The following is a 17,966-nucleotide window of genomic DNA, read 5'->3' as shown; positions in this document are numbered from 1 at the left end:
TGGGTGAGAGTAAAACTATATCTGCTAGCACAGTGGCTCTGGGTGTTCCTGCTTTTCTTCTTCCTTCTGACTCCTGATTCTTCCTTTCCCTTCTTTGGTTCCCAGCTTCCTCTCCCACAACCCTTCCTGACATACGGAAGAAAGGATTCTTCCCCTGGCTATCTCCTGGTGCTGTGAGAGATTTTCCTATCTGGGAATTGACCTAAAAAAATGCCCTAGTATGAACTGAACCTGGGTATCCTCCCATCCTGTCCAAGGGCTCTTTGGACTAAAGTGCCATAACATCAGCTGCTGACCCAGCTTCTCCACAGGTTGCTATGTAGATGGACATTAAGTTGAGCACGTGAACAAGGCCAAGGATGTACAAGCAGCTGTATTACAATCCATAACCTGTTACTGTGTTTGCCAACTTTGTCTGCCTGCCTGCAAATATTATTATCCCAGTAACTGCAACATGCAGTGTTGAAAAACGGAGTCTGTTACAGAAACCCTCTCAAGGGGTGCTTGAGTGCTTTGGTTGGTGAGTGCTTAAAGTACACAGCACTCAAAGAACATAGTCCCCACATATCTAACCATAGAAGTGGTTTTCTCGCATGATGTAGCTATTAGCAGTTTCAAGCCTGAGGGAGATTTGTCTTAGCTGTGATTGGTGTAGGTTTGTTATGTTATCTGACAATGAAATACCACAGCAACGCCATGTAGGTTGTGTTAATGGGTACTGGCGGAGCATTGCTGAAGTACTGCAGAAGCAAGACCTTTTATTCAACTTTTGTACTAGGATGGTTTGAAATACTGCACGGCCTTCCTTAGATAAAGATTAATAATGCTTCACAGAAAAAAGGCCTAAACCTGAGAGGTGCTGAGTGCCTGCAGATCCAGTCAAAGCTAGCTTGAATCTTGGGTTCAAACCTGAAATAAGCATTGTCGATTTTGAGATGCAGCATTGTTGACTGCATTTGGAATGGCCCCTCCCTGTCGCTGTCTCACCCAGCTCTAACTCTTCTGCTCGGTCTGAATAGGGGGCTGTGCTGTGTAGAGCAGGAGGGAATCATGGCTTACCACAAACTCTGTTCTTTGCATGGTTTGTTTAGATCGGTGCACCTTTCACGTGGCCCTGTGAGTGCCAGTTCCCCTATCCTGTAGCAGAGAACCTCGGGAGACCTCCCATTCGTTCCATTAACTTGGGTCTGGTGAAGTGATAGAAACTGAATAGCTGCAAACAGAGACGCTGACCTAGAGTTAAGACCATGGTTCTTATTTCCCTAGGTGGATCGGGTGAGCTACCTGCTTCAGGAGATCTATGGCATCGAGAACAAAAACAACCAGGAGACCAAGGTAGAAGTGTCTACCAAGCTCCTTTTCTTTTCTACATTCAGAGCCATGTGGCGGGTGCCCAGTTTTGGGGGGTGGGGTCAGCTTTTGCTTTGAGTTTGTATGTGGGTTGTGGCTCATTGTTGGGGAGTCAGGGGAGGAAGAGAGTCCTCCTTCAGTCATATCAGCAAAGAAGTGGAGCACATTGCCTTTCCAGTAGTTGTAGAAGCGCAGGCTCATTCCTATCAGAACACCAAAGAAGTCAGCATAGTTACACTGAGGTGAATTGGATCTAAATGTTTTGTTAAGCAACTTGAGACCCCTGAGAATATGCATCAAGCTTGGGACTTTCAAAGCAGCTGGAGAGAGTTGAGTACTAACTCCCAGTTGGTTTTCGAGGGTGCTTGTTTCCACAGCACATGATGCATTAGGAGAGTTGTCCCAGTCTCTGCAATTGCTGCCTCATATCCTTTCTAAGCTCCGCTCCAGTCGGACTGCTTCAGTGGCCAAAATCATTGTCCCATTTCCTCACACTTAAGTAGGTCCTTTACCTCCTAAACAACCCTAGAATCACCTCTTCTTGTGATACCCACAAAACAGGGTGGACTTCTGCACTTCATTCACAACTTGTGATCTGAAATATGCTTCTGGGACCCACTTGGTGGCTCTTTTTTTTTAAATCAGAAGCACGTGCATGTTCAGTCCTCACTGCAAGGAGTTCTGGTTCCCCTTGTGCCCATTTGCCATCCATGCAGTGCAGCCCTTAAGTACTTTGTGACCCTGCAGCAATAGAGGAGTTGACTGTGTGTTGCATTGCTCTTGTCAGGTGGAGTATGTGGAAAGTGCTTTAACTAGGAATGTAACTCCCTCTTTAGGCGGAGGAGTTTGGGATTGCATTCAGGGTTCTGGCGTATTGTGTGGCCTTCAGCAAGTCACTTGATTTCTGTGCCTCAGGTAGTGCTGAGAGGATCCATGCATTTGATGCTCTGTAGGTAAGAAACACTGAGTGATGTGGGTTTCCTCCAAAGTAGGCTGTTTTTGTAACCACTGTTCTGAATTCTCCAGTGCTGTGTGCAAGTAGAGGAGCTGGGAGAGGAAAGTCACCAAAGAGGAAAAGCTGAGTCCCTTCTCCTGTAAAGGGCCTTGTGCTGAGGGCTCCTCTTTGTGCTCCCAATATGTTGTGATCCAGCTCTTTCAGACATAACCCAGTACACAGGCAACTGGTAGAGGGGGTATGGGGGTATGTGCGCCCCCCCAAGATTGGCCCCCAACTTGGCATCGCTCAGGACAGGGCAGTTTTTTTGCTACGTTGGCCAGTGGCGTCAGGGGGGACACAAAGCCATGGCATAGAAGTATAGGAATAGATATTGGACTTTCGGCCTACCCACAAATTGTGCCTCCCCAGACTCAGGAGGCACGAGTCACCCCTCACCTAGTGTACAGTTCCATTTGGGCTGTTTGTTGTGTTCCAGCATACTAGGCCACCAGTGTAAAATGGAAAGAGGAAGGATGATCCACAGTGTGCATTGCTAGTGTGGTCAGTAAGCTGCCTTGCTGCTCTGGCAAGAGCAGGTGCTGTTACATTCTCCTTTACAGCTCATTCGGCAATGTGATCTGTATTCCAGCCTGCATTAGCAAAGGGAACTCAGAATGGCACTGATTTGTCATGTAGTGCTGAGGTCACCAGCAGTAGGGCAGTGGTTCTCAATCTGTTTAGGCTTACAGTGCCCCTCATTCGACTTGAGGCACCCCTCAGAAAATGCCAGCTCTTAGTTTTAATTTGTTTTTGACTGTGGAAAAATAATAGAGCAATTTTTCTGGTGTGAAGAACTCAGAAAGACCGCAACAGGGCAAGATGTTTTAACACTATGGATTCCTTTTTGCAATTTCTATGTTTATCTGGTGAATCATATTTACGCACCAAACTGCTAATATTATGCAGCACCCTTGAAAGGATTTCAAGGCACCCCAGGGTGCTGTGGAACCCTAGTTGAGAATCACTGCAGTAGGGGTGTGTGCAGCTCCAACAGGGGGAGCTGGATGAGTCTGAAGAATCCCCTTAGGCTCCAGCAGAAGGCACTGTAATGGCTGGGAGGAGTGGTTCCCCCTTTGGAGTGCTGCGCCGCCATGGCCCCCAAGGTGAGGTGCAGCAGTGACGTGGAGTTGTGTCCCCGCTGCTGCTGGGCAGGCAGGGGGCACCTCGCCTTGGCAAACATGGCAGTGTAGTGCTCCCTTCTGCGCCAGGTCTCATCTGCTGGGCTGCAGAAGTGGCTCCTGTCTGGAGCTGGCCTGTCCCAGCTGCAGCCCCTTGCCCCACTGTGGGTGCAGAAATCTGGGGGGGGGGCATGTATTGCCCCTCCAATGCATGGCCTGTGCCCCCCTCCTGCCCCCCCACATAGATTTACCTGGAAGGAGCTGCAGGAGCTGCTCTCCACTGTTGCCTGGCTGCCACGTGCATGTGCATACACGCATGTGGCAGCCTCTAGCAGGCTGGAACTCTGCCAGCCTGCAAAGGGAAACCCGCAGTTTCCCAGGTTTTTCTCCTTTAGAGGAGAAAGTCTGCATTTTTCCATGGCAAATGGAAAACCCAGATCCCTGCTGATCAGCTCTTGTCCCTTCCCTGCTGGGCTCTGGAAGCCCCATGAAGGAAAAGACTTGACAGGCACTCAGCTGAGCCTGGGGAAGCTCCTAGTGAAAGGGTGCTCCTTTCACTCTACAGCTCAGGAGAAGGGAGAACCTAAGACCTGAGATCCAAGTACAGCTCCATGATTTCCTGTCCTAGCCCTGGTACTGTTAAAGCAGGCAAGGTGGGAAGGCATAGGAGCCAGCTGCATCAGCCGGATGCCTTCGGGGGATGTGCTTTCCCTGGGAGATCCCTGTCTGACTGAACACTGCAGACCTGGGCAAATCCATGCAGCCCCATTACCTGTTGAGAATGAGCTGCATTTAGGCAGAAAGTGCCTCCCTGGGCTGCAGTGTTCTCTTTTGGATACCTGGCAGTTGTATTTATGTAACAGTTTCTTAACTCTTGTTGCAGCCTTCTGATGATGAGAACAGTGACAACAGCAATGAGTGTGTTGTGTGCCTGTCTGACCTGCGAGACACCCTCATCCTGCCTTGCAGGCACCTGTGCTTGTGTAATTCCTGTGCTGACACCCTGCGCTACCAGGCCAACAACTGCCCTATCTGCCGGCTGCGTGAGTATGCCCTATAGAGGAGCACACATGTCAGCAGCCAGTAGCCTCCTAGTTTGAGTACAGAATCCTAGCGCACTTGGACAGGGGTGGTCCCAGGGTCCGGCAACACAAGAATCTTGGGCATCGAGTCTGGTAACTGGTAATCAGCACCTCTTCCCTTCTGCTCAGTTAGTGGGGGTAGAAGAGCAGATGCACAAAGCTGAATTAGCACTTGGGATCCTGGCATCAACAAAAACAAACCCAAGTTTTAGTATGCTAGTAACCATAGGTGTGACCTAGGTAAGGGGCTCTGTCCATTTCTGGCCTTCCCTACATTCTGGCATACTTTAGATGGTCAGTATCTCCTAAGTAATAGCATCCACAGAGGCACCTTGTTTGCTATGGTTTCTTTCCCCATCCTGCACTGCTCTCAGTACAGAACAGCTACCCTCTCTGGCTAATCCATTTGGGACAGTACACTTGGAATTGGGTTTCTGAAGAGAATAAATGTAGTGTTAAAAGAATTCCAGACTCCAAGCTCCAAGGGATAGATGTGGTCATTTCCATTACCTAGCTGTTAACCTGAATCTGATTTGTAGACAAAAAGTATCTATGCTGGTTTGGAAGGAGAAGTCAGTAGTGTCTGTTGTGAAGAAATCCTGATTCCAAGTTAAGTTTAGTTGCCCTCTCCCCTTTTTAGGCAAGGGAGCAGTAGGGACCTGCTCTGTGCTAAGCCACTTTGCTTAACTGTCTTTTTGAGGGTTGAAGATCCAGGTGTTACCATGTGATGACAATGTAATGTAATTGAGGACCCCACCCCCACAACCTTCACAACTCTGAAATATGGTCAGCATTTAGAAGAGTGAAATGTTGATTACCTGGGATAAGAACCTCTTCTGCTAGACTGAAGAGGTTCCTATCCCAGGGTGGGCATATCTTTTATATGAGCAGCACAGTTCCTCACTAAGTAAACTGGCTCCTGTCGCTCTTGAACATCAGTGTTAACTCATTTGCATTATATTAAATCAGTGAAGCTCTTGCAAGCCCATGGTTTGCTCAATTTCTGTTACCAAATGGCTTTTAGTCTGGCATATAGATGTGTTAAAACCTTTCCACATCTGCTAATTCAGAGCCTTTTAAATGAAAAAAAAAGGTTGATGCAGAAGTAGAGTATTTGCTGCCTTGTTTCCATCTAAGTGCCCTGTTAATATTTCAGGAGTTCCCAGGAATAGGATGGTGGCAGATACGTCCTTCTGCTGCAAGCCAATCAGATGAGGTTACATTTCTTTACACTGGAGTACAAGCAGGGCCTCTTCTGTGGCTTCCAGAGCCTTCCCGCAGCATTTGTTCCTCTGAGGAGTTCAAAGCTTTTAAATCAGTTTCTGTCTTTTCTTGTGCTAGCTGCGGTTGTAGTGCTGACTGCTTTATCTGGGACAAAATATCCCAGCATTGTGCTTTAAAAAAACTGCAGCGGGTGGGTTCCCTGATGATTGTGGACCACCTCAAGGATCAGCAGGGCTCAAACTGCAGCATCAGATTTATTGAACTCAGCCTATACCCCTTGCCTCTCCACGGTTCTCATAGCTTTTGCCTCCAAACTCTGCAAACACATTTACAGTCACTGCCTTGAGTTCCTTTCCTCCTGCTCTGTCTTAGATCCATTCTAGCTGGCCTTCCACTCACCATCTTGAATTGTATGAAGCTCAGAACAGAGACTGGCTTTATGTAGGCTTATGGAGAACCCAGTGACCCCTGCTTCTGACAGGAAGTTGCTGCAATTTAAATATTTCATAGTGCCCCCTAGTGCGGCAGAAAAGAGCATTCTGTCACCATAGGGCTCAGGAATACACAGAATGCCACTGGATTCTTTAAAAATAATCTGTAAAGGAAAAAAAACGGAGGATCTTGCCTTTTGCTACTTTAAGATGGCTAGAAGCAGGAAGTTTTTTTCTGTTCGGTTTTTAACCTTAAAAATATCAAATCTCTACGTCTTTTCTTTCTCTCTTTTTTTTAATCTGTCAGTATCCTTGGAGGACCAGAGGGCTGGAATCAGGAATTTTAATTGAAGGGAGGATATATAAATCTTTATAAAAAAGACATTTAAATAGATTCACTGAACATCACTTCCTTTCTCATTTTTGGATTTCACCTCCTTGGCATGTGTTATACCACCACAGAGTCCTCTAAGAGCAAGCCACAGAGGTGCAGTCAGATCCAAAATAACTTGTGCTAACTAAAATATATATAGCCATGCAAGGCCTAGCTTCATATATTTTTGTGCTGACTGATGGTTATGACACACTGACTCCGGTGTCCACCTCCCCAATTAGGGTTCTCCCACATACCATCACCTCTGTCCTGTAGGGGGCCACCACTTCCTCAGGGTTTGTATTCTTGTAGATACTGGTACACCCCCTCCAAACGGCTTGGGGTTCCCCTCTCAATGCATACAACTGTTGCTCGGTTGACATACCTGTTGGGGTTCCTCTGTTTCGGGCAGCGGGCCTTGAGGTGGCAATTCTTTGTATCCAATTTGGGGAGAGTGACTGAATCTGGGGCCACCCAGCACTTGGCAAGGGGAGGCCCACCCTCCTGTTTTGGGACTACCCTGCCCTTCTCTTTTTGGACCCTCCCTGTTCCTTCCCAAAGTGGGTAGGCTTTCTGCCCAGCCCCTCGCGGTTGAAAAACAGCTGATCTGCAGTTAATGCTGTTTTGGGACCCTGGTCCTTGATGAGGTGTTTAATCTCTGTCTGGAGATTTCTAAAGACGAGAAAGCAAAGAGTGCCACTAGCAGGCTCTAAAATGACTTCATATCATTTTCTCCCTATACACTACAAAAATCTTTCAAGCCTTCCCTTGGTGTAGTAAGGAAGCAAGAATAATCCTAGTTGTTTCTTGGTTTTTGGGTCACTTTAACAGGATGGATGGATCTTGAAAAAAAATCCCTTGGAAAAAATAGTATCTAATCATGTAATTAAACTGTCATAATGCATGTGCATAAAGGAGTTGAAATAAAGTTATACTGGCAGCATTAATTCTGGTGTTTCTTAAAACTTATGTCCCTGACTTGGTAACATTACCACTCTTTAACTATAGTGTAGTGCTTGGTTCTTTTTAAAAATTGTTTTTCTATGCTTTTTAAGCATTAAAACCAGAAGCATTGCATCACCTGGAACTGTGCCAGTCCTGGTATTGGTCACCCACAGGGTTGTACCCTTTAGATCAGTAGCACAGACCAGTTGAGTAACTGGGAGCACTAGTAGTCTGTTATCCTCTCTGTGGACAAGCCATTAGACTGGGTATGTGACATGCTTTGCTGATAGATTTCAGAGCTGTTTGCTATCAGGAAAGGAATGTGAATGTAGAGACTCGGGACTTGGGTTCAGTTGCAGGTGGCAGAGCAGAGTGTCCCATAATATCATAACAACTCATTTTTGTCTGTCTTGGCCACTGTGTCTGTTGCTTCTCCTCTTGTTCTCTCCCCCATTATACTCTTCATCTATTACTGATCCTGTTGTCCATCTCACTCCTTGTGTCTGACCTGCCCCACTCCTCATAATCTGATATGTGAGTTAGGATGCCGCCTCCTCTTCCTCCACCTCTTCACTACTGGCATGTCAGGAGGGGGAACACTGAAAGCCCAAGACCTGTATGTAGCATTAATCTCTCTTCTAACACCCAGTGCTGGGGTAGACTCTGACTGTCAGGAGGGGCACTACCTAAGACCTGCTTAATACCCAGCAATACTGGAATGGAGCATGCTTTTTTGCTGTCTGAGGATAGAGATATGCATTGTAGTTAACACAAAGGTGCTTTGCGAGATTGACATGTGCTCAGGCTAGTCTGCACGTAGGGGATGGAGCAATACAGACAGAACTTAGTGGCAAGCCTTTAACAAGACTATCTTGACCATACAATGGTGTGATTTTTTTTTTGTTTTGTTTTTTTTGTTTTGTTTTGTTTTGTTTTTTTTTAGAAGTTTGCACCTTGACCAAATTTGAGAGAGCCTTTATAGGATGAGAAAAAGTCCATCCCTGATGGAACAACAAACTTACTAAATGTTAAGTTCCTGGTCCAAAGCATAAAGACACTAGAGCTTCTCAACAAAACAGTTGTAGGAATTTGTAAAATGGAGAAATAATATATTTTGCCATAAACATAACCTTACAGCTAACTGAATAATAATTTTTCCTAAACTTGCCAGAGAGAGTTTGTCTGAGGCAGATGGCCTGGGAAATCTCAGCCTGAGCAGTTAAAGGTTGGCAAAGTTTATAAATAACCAAAATCAGGATTTTGTAATGGAAAGTGTCAGGCAACCTCAACTATGAGCTACCAGCTCTTCCTGAACATAAATTTGGTGCTGTTAGCTTACTTATAAATGCTAAGAAGAGAGGTGGATTTGCCAGGGAAAGGACCCATAGTATCAGGCTTGCCAAAGATCTGCTTCTTGGGGAATGCAGCGTCAGTACGGACATCACACTCCCTGTACTGGCTCTTCTAGCAGCTGAATGGAGTAGGAAAACATATGGCTGGGCTGTTCTTAGTCTTTGTCTTCATTAGGCTGCTTCTGTCACCAGAAATTTTAACAATAGACAGGAGCCACTGTAGCGGAGCCATCAGAGTGTGAACACACCCCAGTAATTTTGAGTGGCTCTACACAGCTCTAAATGGACCTGTACAAGGGATGTTCTCTTCAGTGAAATAAAAAAAAAAAAAGAATTTAGCCACTGAGAGTCTTGTGTGTGGGGATGAAACAGGATCTGCCTCAGACCATCTCACAGATTTCTTGATTGGGGTCTGTCTTTGTGCCTGTTCTCCCCTCCAACTTGTGACGTGTTCACTCTTTAATGCAGTTATAACCAGAAATACCGCACGCACGCACACACACCGGCACTGAGATGCAATGCGAGGAGCAAAATCATCTGCAGGTTTCACAGAATAAGTTGCAATGGGCTGCAGATCTCCTTGCCCTGGAGACTGATGGTCCGGCTGCCAGAGGTCTGGTAGAGGATCTGCTAGGGTCTTACTTGCTTTCCTTCCTACTTCTCAGTAAGCAGCCTCAAGGCTGGCCTCTTCCTTACATCTCCCAGCACTAATGCAGCAATAAGCATGACAACCTGCCTGCCTGATGGCATTCTCTCACCCCTCTGTAACCTTGCTGTGTTACTCCAAGGCATTTGTTCCTTGTAGCTGTGTCTTTGCCCATGCATTTCTGTGGGGATCAGCATAATGTACGGTAACTAATAACATGTAACACCTCCTGTCCTCCAGCTAGGCATCTCACTAGCACTCGGGAACTTACCTGAAAGAAGTTGTTAGCCACATTAGTCTGAAGTCAGACAGAAGGCAGGATAGATTTGCACCTTGAAGACATATAGCATCTGATTAAGTGAGCTCAGACTCAAAAATACTTATGCTATATCTCACAGAAGAGAAGCACTGTGCAGGCATCCCAAGCTGACTCTGCAGGCACTAGCTTTAGAACCAGAAGCAGTACAGGCATGGCTGTAGACTACTCTCACACTAGTTAGTTTTCCTTGACAGCTATTTCAGAGCATCCCTGTATTGGCACTGCCTTGCGCTGCACAGATGCACCTTCACTGACTGACACAGCCAGCCCTGGCAGCCTTTGGTATGGCCGTTTTTTAGATACAGTAGAACTTTCTATTGATGTGAAGCTCAGTTTTTGTCCACAAGGTCATTTATGAGAGTGGTGCCTTCCAGGACTGGGGATGGGACTACATAGTCACTCCTTGTAGCTAGGTTCTGTCTCCATCAACATATTATTCCTGTCTGTCATTCTTACAGCAGCATTTGGCTTCCACTTGTTCAGTTGCCAGAGTTTGGTTTAAGAATGTCTACGGGCCCTGCTCTCTAGGTCCTAATTTGATTAACTCTTCTTGCTGACAGGGCATCTGACCAAGGTCCCTTACTGACTGGCTGTGACCTGACCCTGTGACTTTGCTGTGGCTGTGTAGTTTATGTAGTCCAGTGGTATAACTAGGGTAGGGCAAATGGGGCAACTACCATGGGTACTGACTTGTTGGGAGAGGGCAGGCAGGGGTGCAAAAGAAAGCAGGTGTGGCTGTAACCAGAAGTTGCCATTGTCCCTGTGCCCTGGGTCTACATCCCTTTGCTACTGGTATAGTCACCTGTATGATGTTCCCTCTTAGCCTTCCGTGCCCTGCTGCAGATCCGAGCTGTGAGGAAGAAGCCTGGGGCTTTATCACCTGTCTCATTCAGCCCTGTCCTCGCCCAAACCATGGACCATGATGAACACTCTGTAAGTAACTTGCAACCCTGTACCCAGTGCCTGTGATCATCTTGGCAAGGAACCAGAAATCGTGTTGTCCACCTGTTTTACCCATTCCCAGGTTCCATCTTGACTGGTTTGGCCCATTGATGGATGTCCTTCACTGAGGCTGAGCCAAATCTCTGGGAGTTGTTTGAGGCCTTTCTACTCAGAGTAATCTCAGACTTGAGTATTTGTTTCTCCTGCCATTGACCACTTTCCTTGGGAGCCCTCTCCCCTGCCACATACTTTATGTATGGTGAAATTGGGCCAGCCACAGGATTACAAATCTGGTTCTGGTTGGTTTTCCTTTTCCTTCTTAGCCACCAGATCTAGAGAAAGAAAAATCCCAACAGGTGCCTTAGCAAGAAGAAGGTTCTGCTCAACTGTGGAGAACAATGGTACAGCAGGGCAGGAGAATGGCTGGTTAAAGCCTGAGATCATGGAAAATTACACTTAAAAGTGTATTTTAATGAAATGCTCTTGTGTTCAACTAAGATGTGGGCATGCTAGCTGGAAACCCCATTAGAGCAAGCTCTCTGTGAGTGAGCAGTGGGCCTATGGTACAGCATCCAGCAGAGTGAGCCCTGCTATATCCCTGAACAAGAGATCATACAGCCAATTCCCAGAGTGTGCGTAAAAGAACAGTTGAGTTAAATCTGCTCTCCAAATGAAGAGGGCTTCCACCATCCTCCTTCCTCTGGGTAGTAGGGAAGAGTGGAGAAATCCAGATCTGAGGATATAAACCCTCCTTTGTCCTCAGCCCACAGAGCTGGATCTGACTTAAAAGTCAACCCTGCTTTGAAGCCAGGGAGAATGTCTGAAGGGTTAGTACTTTTAAGTCCCAACTAGTTCCTCTGCACAGGGCCCTACAGAGGAACAGGTGATATCTGCTGGAACTAGGGTGCCCAGTGCCATCATGTGTCCTTCAGACGTAGCACCATTAGCTTGATGAATGGCCTCCATCAGGAATGAGCTGTAGGTGAGAAGTCCCCAGGACATTGTTCAGGGTTTGGAATTTGCTCTACTGCCCCTAGTTCAGTGATACAGATTTATTGGTCAGCCCCAAGATACTGGTGTCTTTTGATGTATAAACCATTCTTACCATCCTGCCTGCTTTCTTTGTTGGCTCCAGTCCTGAATGCTGGCCTTATTTGCTGCCCAGCAGTTAGGTTTAAAAGCAAGCCAGATACACGTTCTTGACTGGTTGGGAGCACTCTGCCCTTCAGGCCTGGATTATCGTTTTGAAAACTCTCTTGACTTAGGGATATGCAAGGAAAGTCACTCTAGACAAGTAGATGCCAGAAGGAACGTATTGGACCTGGTACCTCCCTGGCCTAGCTGAGCTGGGCAAATTTCACCTTTAAAACTGCCCCAGAACTGATTTCTGATCTGCAGTCATGTTCCAGGGCTTTACTGGAAAAAGGGGTGGGAAGACAAAGAGATCCATTTTGTTTGGATGCTACTTTTTTGCAAATGCTAAGTACTCTGGCCCCAGAACTTGGGATTTGTGATGTGACTGTTATTTGATGGGAACAGGAGGTTGTATTCATGGTATTCTTAAACAGTTCAGTTAAAACCAGTTTTATTCCCCCTTCCCCTGTGGTGTAATCAACCAGGAGTCTTGGGTAGGGCTGAGAAATGGGACATGAAACTGACCCATTAAGAGTCCCTGCTGAAGCTGAGAGCAGCGTAAGAAGATAACAAGTAGTATCACCAAGAACAAGCTGGTCATATTCATGAGCACGATCTCAGGTTTTAGTGGTACAAGAAAGGAAAATCCTTGTTTACAATATGATTTTTTCTTGACAGTGTCCCTTTAAAAATCCCAAAGTGAACACTGTCACCCAGCCCAGCAAGAAACCTAAAAGAGAAACAGTAAGTGGACTTGGTCACATTTGGTTACTACAGTAATTACTCACCAAGAGTCTCACTAGCATGTGAAACCATTTTATATATGAGGGCTTGCTAATGCTCTAGGCTTAACTTACTCTTCCTGCATAAAGTGTAAACACTCCAACCACTGGCTCCATGTTAGTTACAGTAGTACTCTCACCCCCTCACAGATGCTCACTAACCCTCACCTGCTCTACCAGAGGGAATGATCAGTATCCTCTTTTTGATAAACTAAGGTATAGAGAAGTTTAAGAGATTTGCCAGAAGTCACAGTCACTGAGATTGGCACATAGCCCCTAGTCCTGTGCTGGGTCTCCCTTTTTGCTTATTTTCCTGGCTCCTTAGGACTGTGGGTAAGCTGGTGTTCCTCCCAGGAGATTATTTGGTAAAGTGTGTCCACATTTGTCTGACCTCTTTGGAGGTTTTGCTTGGGCATTTATTTCGATAAATGCTCACCTCATGCTCTGAGGTGTCAAGACTGGTAGTAGGCAGAGCCAAGTCAAATCTTAGGTGCAATAAAAATCACTTTGCTTTTATGAAAGATGTGTCCTTTGGAGAGTTATCTAAAAAGAAATCTGCAAACAAAACAGGCTGGTCTATAGAGATGCTGTCAGCAGAATAAGATTCAAGTAGAAGGCAGGGTATGTTTGCACCTTATAAACCAACCAAAGTAAATATATATCAAACTTTTGTGAGCTCAGACTTGGGGACAGCATTGTGGTATGTGTCCAACAAGAGGGTGTCATTTCTTAAAGACATTTTTAAGTTTCCATAATGTATTCTCAAGACCCTGGTAGCTGCTGGCTGTAAAATTTGCCTCAGGGCTGGGAAGAAAACCTGTTGGTTAGGTGTAAACCTATTGGTTACTATATTCTTAGCATTTCTGTCCCTTGAAACAGTGGGCTAGGTCCTATACCACCTATTATGCATCTATGTGACAGGTAAACTTTTAAAGGTCTAAGTACAGTCCCATACCACACTGCTTGAGTCCTTCAAAATATATTACTTTTGTAGTGAGCCTTTGTCTTTGCTGCTGTTTTTTTTGGTTTAGTTTTAAGGCTAAGAAGAGGACTCACTCACCTGTTGCATTAATGTTTTTTTTTCTGGACCTTGCTACCATGACTTCCAACACATGCACAGCCCCCCCTTCCAAACCCTGCACACTGCTTATCTTTTTCAATACAGAAATCTTGGCACTGATATGCAGCACAAAATAAAACAGCTGGAGCATCTCAGTCTGTTCCAGAAGAGATGCTAAACTGAGCGTATTGTTTGCACTTTTGCTTAACCTAGTGAAATTTATTGGACGGCTGCAAAACCCAAGGGCCCTCTGTTACAGAGTAAGTGACTGAGCTCAAAGGGCCTTTATGATAATTATCAATAATTTGGTTAAATTAACAGGGGTTTAACTGCTTTTGAAGGGCCATTGTAACAGGGCACGCATCTCGGTGCCTGTTACAATTAGGAGGCTTCACCCAACATCTGTTGAAGGGAGAAAACTTACCTGCATATGAAAGGCAAATTAAAAGAATGGGGCTGCATGTGCCATCAGGATCCAAGGTGTCATTGATTGCCTCTTGCACTGCCGGCGGTGGGGAAACATGTGGGAGTGGTACCAGTTCTTGTTGGTTCTGGGAGGAAACCTGGAAGTTAAAACCTGAGTTGGACCAGAGGGTCAGTTACCCCAGATAGGGGATGCACTGGAGAGCAGAAGTTCGTGCAAGCCACGTTACGGCATGGCAGCTTAACTGGATTTACCAATACAAGGACCAGGAGACAAGGGGATACACATACCTCAGGTGATGGGACAATGCGAGGATCCTTCGTTCGTGTGAAGGAATGGCAATCACTGGCGAGTCCAGCCTACTTGGGTTTTCTTCCTCAGGGAAAAGGAGAGGGGTCAGCGAACTGAGGATTCGTGTGTCATCCTGTCATCTGAGGTACGTGTATCCCCTTTGGTTTGGCTTCCAGGCTGTCTCCTGGTCTTTGTACCAGTTAAGCTGCCATGCCTCTGCACAGCTTGCACAAGCTTCCTCTCTCCAGTGCATCCCCTCTCCAGGGTAGCTGACCCTCTGGCCCAACTTAGGTTTTAAGTCCCGGGTTTCCTCCCAGAACCAATAAGAATGCTCCCATGTTTCCCCACTGCTGGCAGTGCAAGAGGCAAGCAATGACACCTGGGATCCTGACGGCCTGTGCAGCCCTGTTCTTTTAATTTGCCTTTCACATACAGGTAAGTTTTCTCCCTCCGACAGGTGTCAAGTGAAGCTGTCCTAACTGTAACAGGCGCCGAGGTGCGTGCCCTGTTACACAGGCATCTTTAACTTTTGAAATCCGGTCAGTTGAAGGGGAAAAACGGGGACTTCAAAATAGTTCTGTAGCTTGCACTGTTCCCCAGGCTCCTGCTAATGTATGTGATTTTACAATTGTTTTCATAATTTAAAAACAAAAAACGTTGCATGGAAAGACTCACCCAAACGGAGGGAACTGAGTGAGAGAAACAGCAGAAAGGACTGTCAGTGTACAAAGGAAAAAAATGGTAAGGCCTTATATCTGCTCTCGTCCTACTCTGCAAGGACCTTGGCTGCTGTCTAGAACAGTCATGTTCACAAAACTTCAAGACAGAAGGGGTTTTCTTTTAAGTCAAAGTATCCCTTTAACCATTAAGGAAACCTAGAGCTTACTTTACACAGAAGGCAGCATAGTTTGCAATAGCTCTGCAAAGCCCTGCTTTCTCTCAGTCCTCCCTTTGGAGCTCCTGCTTGGTTGCTGAAATGGCAGTAGAGGTGACAAGCACCGTTCATAAAGGTAACAAGTTTCAGTCTCAGTGAGATGGTGACTTGGCTCTTTTCTGAGCACTGTTTCGGGAATTGATCTTGAACTTACTTGAAGTATATTGTAATTATCCTAACAGTGTGCAGCCATTCCAGGAGGGATGGCTGAGGCTTGCTTTGGAGTGGTTTCTGTGGTGATGGGCTGCCTTAGGAAGCAATGCAGGGGGGTCTTTAGCAGTGCAGTGCCAATGGGATGTGGAACTATGTGGTGACAGGGTTTACACAGTGTTTGGCTTGAGGGGTGTGACCTAACATGCCCTATCTTTCTCACCTGCAGAATTCTGACAACATCCCTCCTGGATATGAGCCCATTTCCCTGCTGGAAGCTTTGAATGGCCTCCGCTCCATCTCACCATCCATTCCCTCAGCTCCTCTGTACGATGAAATCAACTACACCGGTGTGGTGGATGGGCTGCCCCCGTCTGGCCGACCTCTTGTTGGGATTGACAGAGCTGTGGAGAGTGGTCATCAAAAGAACAAACGAAGCAAGTCTCCAGATAGGTCAGCAAAGGAATAACTGAATCTATACCTACATAGGGCGCTTCCCAGCGAATTCCCTAACTGTTGTCTCCTCCATGGCTCAACTGGCCAAGCATAAGCCCATGTCTCTGTCTTCTCTGTCTCTCTCTGGTGATGGCACCAGTAACTCTGCTGCAGTGGGTGTGACAACAGCAGGTCCCTCTGCTGCCCATTGTATTGATTGTTGAAGAAACTGGGAGGGTTGACGTGTCTCTTGCATGTTTCACCTTAACAGTGTTTGCAAGAGGTCTTATTTGGAGGTTGCATGTTCCACTGAAGAAAGGTGAATCTTTAACTAGCAGTTCTCTTCTCCCAAGTGTTAATTGGGCATTTGGCCTTAGGTGTTAACAGAAATCTAGAATTTTAAGCAAGCTGGAAAAACATTTCCGTCCAAGTTAACCAGGTCATTCTTGACTTGTGTTTTGCATGTCATAAACTTACTAATTCTCGCATGTTCCCTGAAGCCTTTCTGGAGTAAAGGGGAGATGAGATCTGAATTTCTAGTCTCAGATCCATGCAGAAAGAAAACTTTTTTTTTGCCTTTGTGAGGCTGTCTCTCTATTCTGCAAGTGGAAAAAATGTAACTCCTGTAGGGTGGTATAGCAACACAATGTTAGAGCAAGACCAAAGGAGTTCATTCCTGGCTGTCAGTGCTGTGCTCCAACCACTCCTGACCTTTTCTCTACAGGCACAGTTTTTATCAGCTGCTAAAGAGAAATCTAGATCCCTGAATTCTGCACTCTTGTTCAGACAGAGAATTAAATGGGTCATGTCAGAAATGATTGGTTAACATATGAAAAGACTTACTTAGATGAGACAGCATGGATTTTACCTCCACTTTCTCTAGACTTTACTTTGACCAGCTTAGTCAAGCCACATGGCATGTATACCAGCCTCTAGGTTGCCATGTTAGTTAACGCCTGCATTGCAAGTCTGGGAAAGTCTCAGTCAGGAAGTTCCCAAACACTGCCCGAATTGCAAACACTGTCTTCTGGGCCATCCTTGGGGAAGGCCTGTGTGACTCCCAAATGCACTTTGCTGTGGGACCCCATACATAGACCTTGGATGATACTGTCCTCATTACTGCACCATGTTCTTGCTCACATCCCTTATAAAGTGTTTTGAGACCTAGAATTTAAAATCATTATAATATCATTTAGGCATTAATCCAGTTACGTACTTCAAGAGTAAATAGCTACAGGTGTTTCTGTCTCTCTGCTGACTGCATAACATGATGGTATGGGGAGTTCCTTTAGCTTTCTCTTGCCCAGCAGTCATCCATGAATATATTGAACTGGTGAGTGTCCTTCCTGGTTTCTTGCAGTTGCAGTTACTGCATCAGTGTCACCATCACAGGATGATACTAGGAAATGCTAAGTCTGATTCAAAGGGATTGTGCTCCTGGCTACTGTTCAAAGTAGGCCTCTGTTTTTGTATCCCTGATTTTGCACCCTTAATGAACTGTTGAAGTGAATGAACATAATTCTTTGCTGACATTCATTTGTACATTTCTTGGCAGTTCGGTGCAGCAGTGGGATGGGTGTGGGAGAGCTAATTCATGCAGGCCCCAAACTATCTAGCTGAAATGAATGTCCAGGTTGAAAGCAGTGCCATAAAATACATGCCTGCAAGGGGCTGAAAACTAGATGTGATGTCTCTTGAAATCCCAGATCCGCATCCCAGTAGGGTGTGTTCAGCCCATCACCCTTGAGTTAATGGAGTTGAATTCTATGCAGGTGACCACTGACAGAGGCTTCAGATGAAACCTGATTGCCTTTTACGATCAGGTCACAAAGGCCATAGATGCAGGTGTCGCGGTGGATGTAGTCTTTCTGGACTTCAGCAAGGCCTTTGACACCGTCTCTCACCCCATCCTAGTTAAAAAACTAGGCGACTGTGGCATAGATGCCTACACAGTCAGATGGATTGCAGATTGGCTGA

General features: G+C 46.0%; 1 protein-coding gene across 8 annotated transcripts in view; it reads left to right on the top strand.

The window, feature by feature from the left end:
* Positions 1–17,966, top strand: part of MGRN1 (mahogunin ring finger 1) — a 213,561-nt gene that overhangs the window by 181,828 nt on the left and 13,767 nt on the right. For 6 of the 8 annotated variants that reach the window (XM_019507531.1, XM_019507529.1, XM_019507536.1 and 3 more), the window contains exons 9-13: positions 1,267–1,335; positions 4,349–4,508; positions 10,661–10,770; positions 12,592–12,657; positions 15,784–16,007. In XM_019507531.1, coding sequence (XP_019363076.1) covers positions 1,267–1,335; positions 4,349–4,508; positions 10,661–10,770; positions 12,592–12,657; positions 15,784–16,007 — 629 coding nt within the window. The remainder of the gene's footprint in view (positions 1–1,266; positions 1,336–4,348; positions 4,509–10,660; positions 10,771–12,591; positions 12,658–15,783; positions 16,008–17,966) is intronic. The other 2 variants (XM_019507530.1, XM_019507537.1) reach the window with 1 other exon arrangement.

Source organism: Gavialis gangeticus, unplaced genomic scaffold (genome assembly GCF_001723915.1).
Source record: "Gavialis gangeticus isolate Ggan-Ray unplaced genomic scaffold, GavGan_comp1, whole genome shotgun sequence".
NCBI lineage: Eukaryota > Metazoa > Chordata > Crocodylia > Gavialidae > Gavialis > Gavialis gangeticus.
Note: the sequence above shows the minus strand (reverse complement) of the source record. Positions and strands in the feature narration are given on the sequence as shown.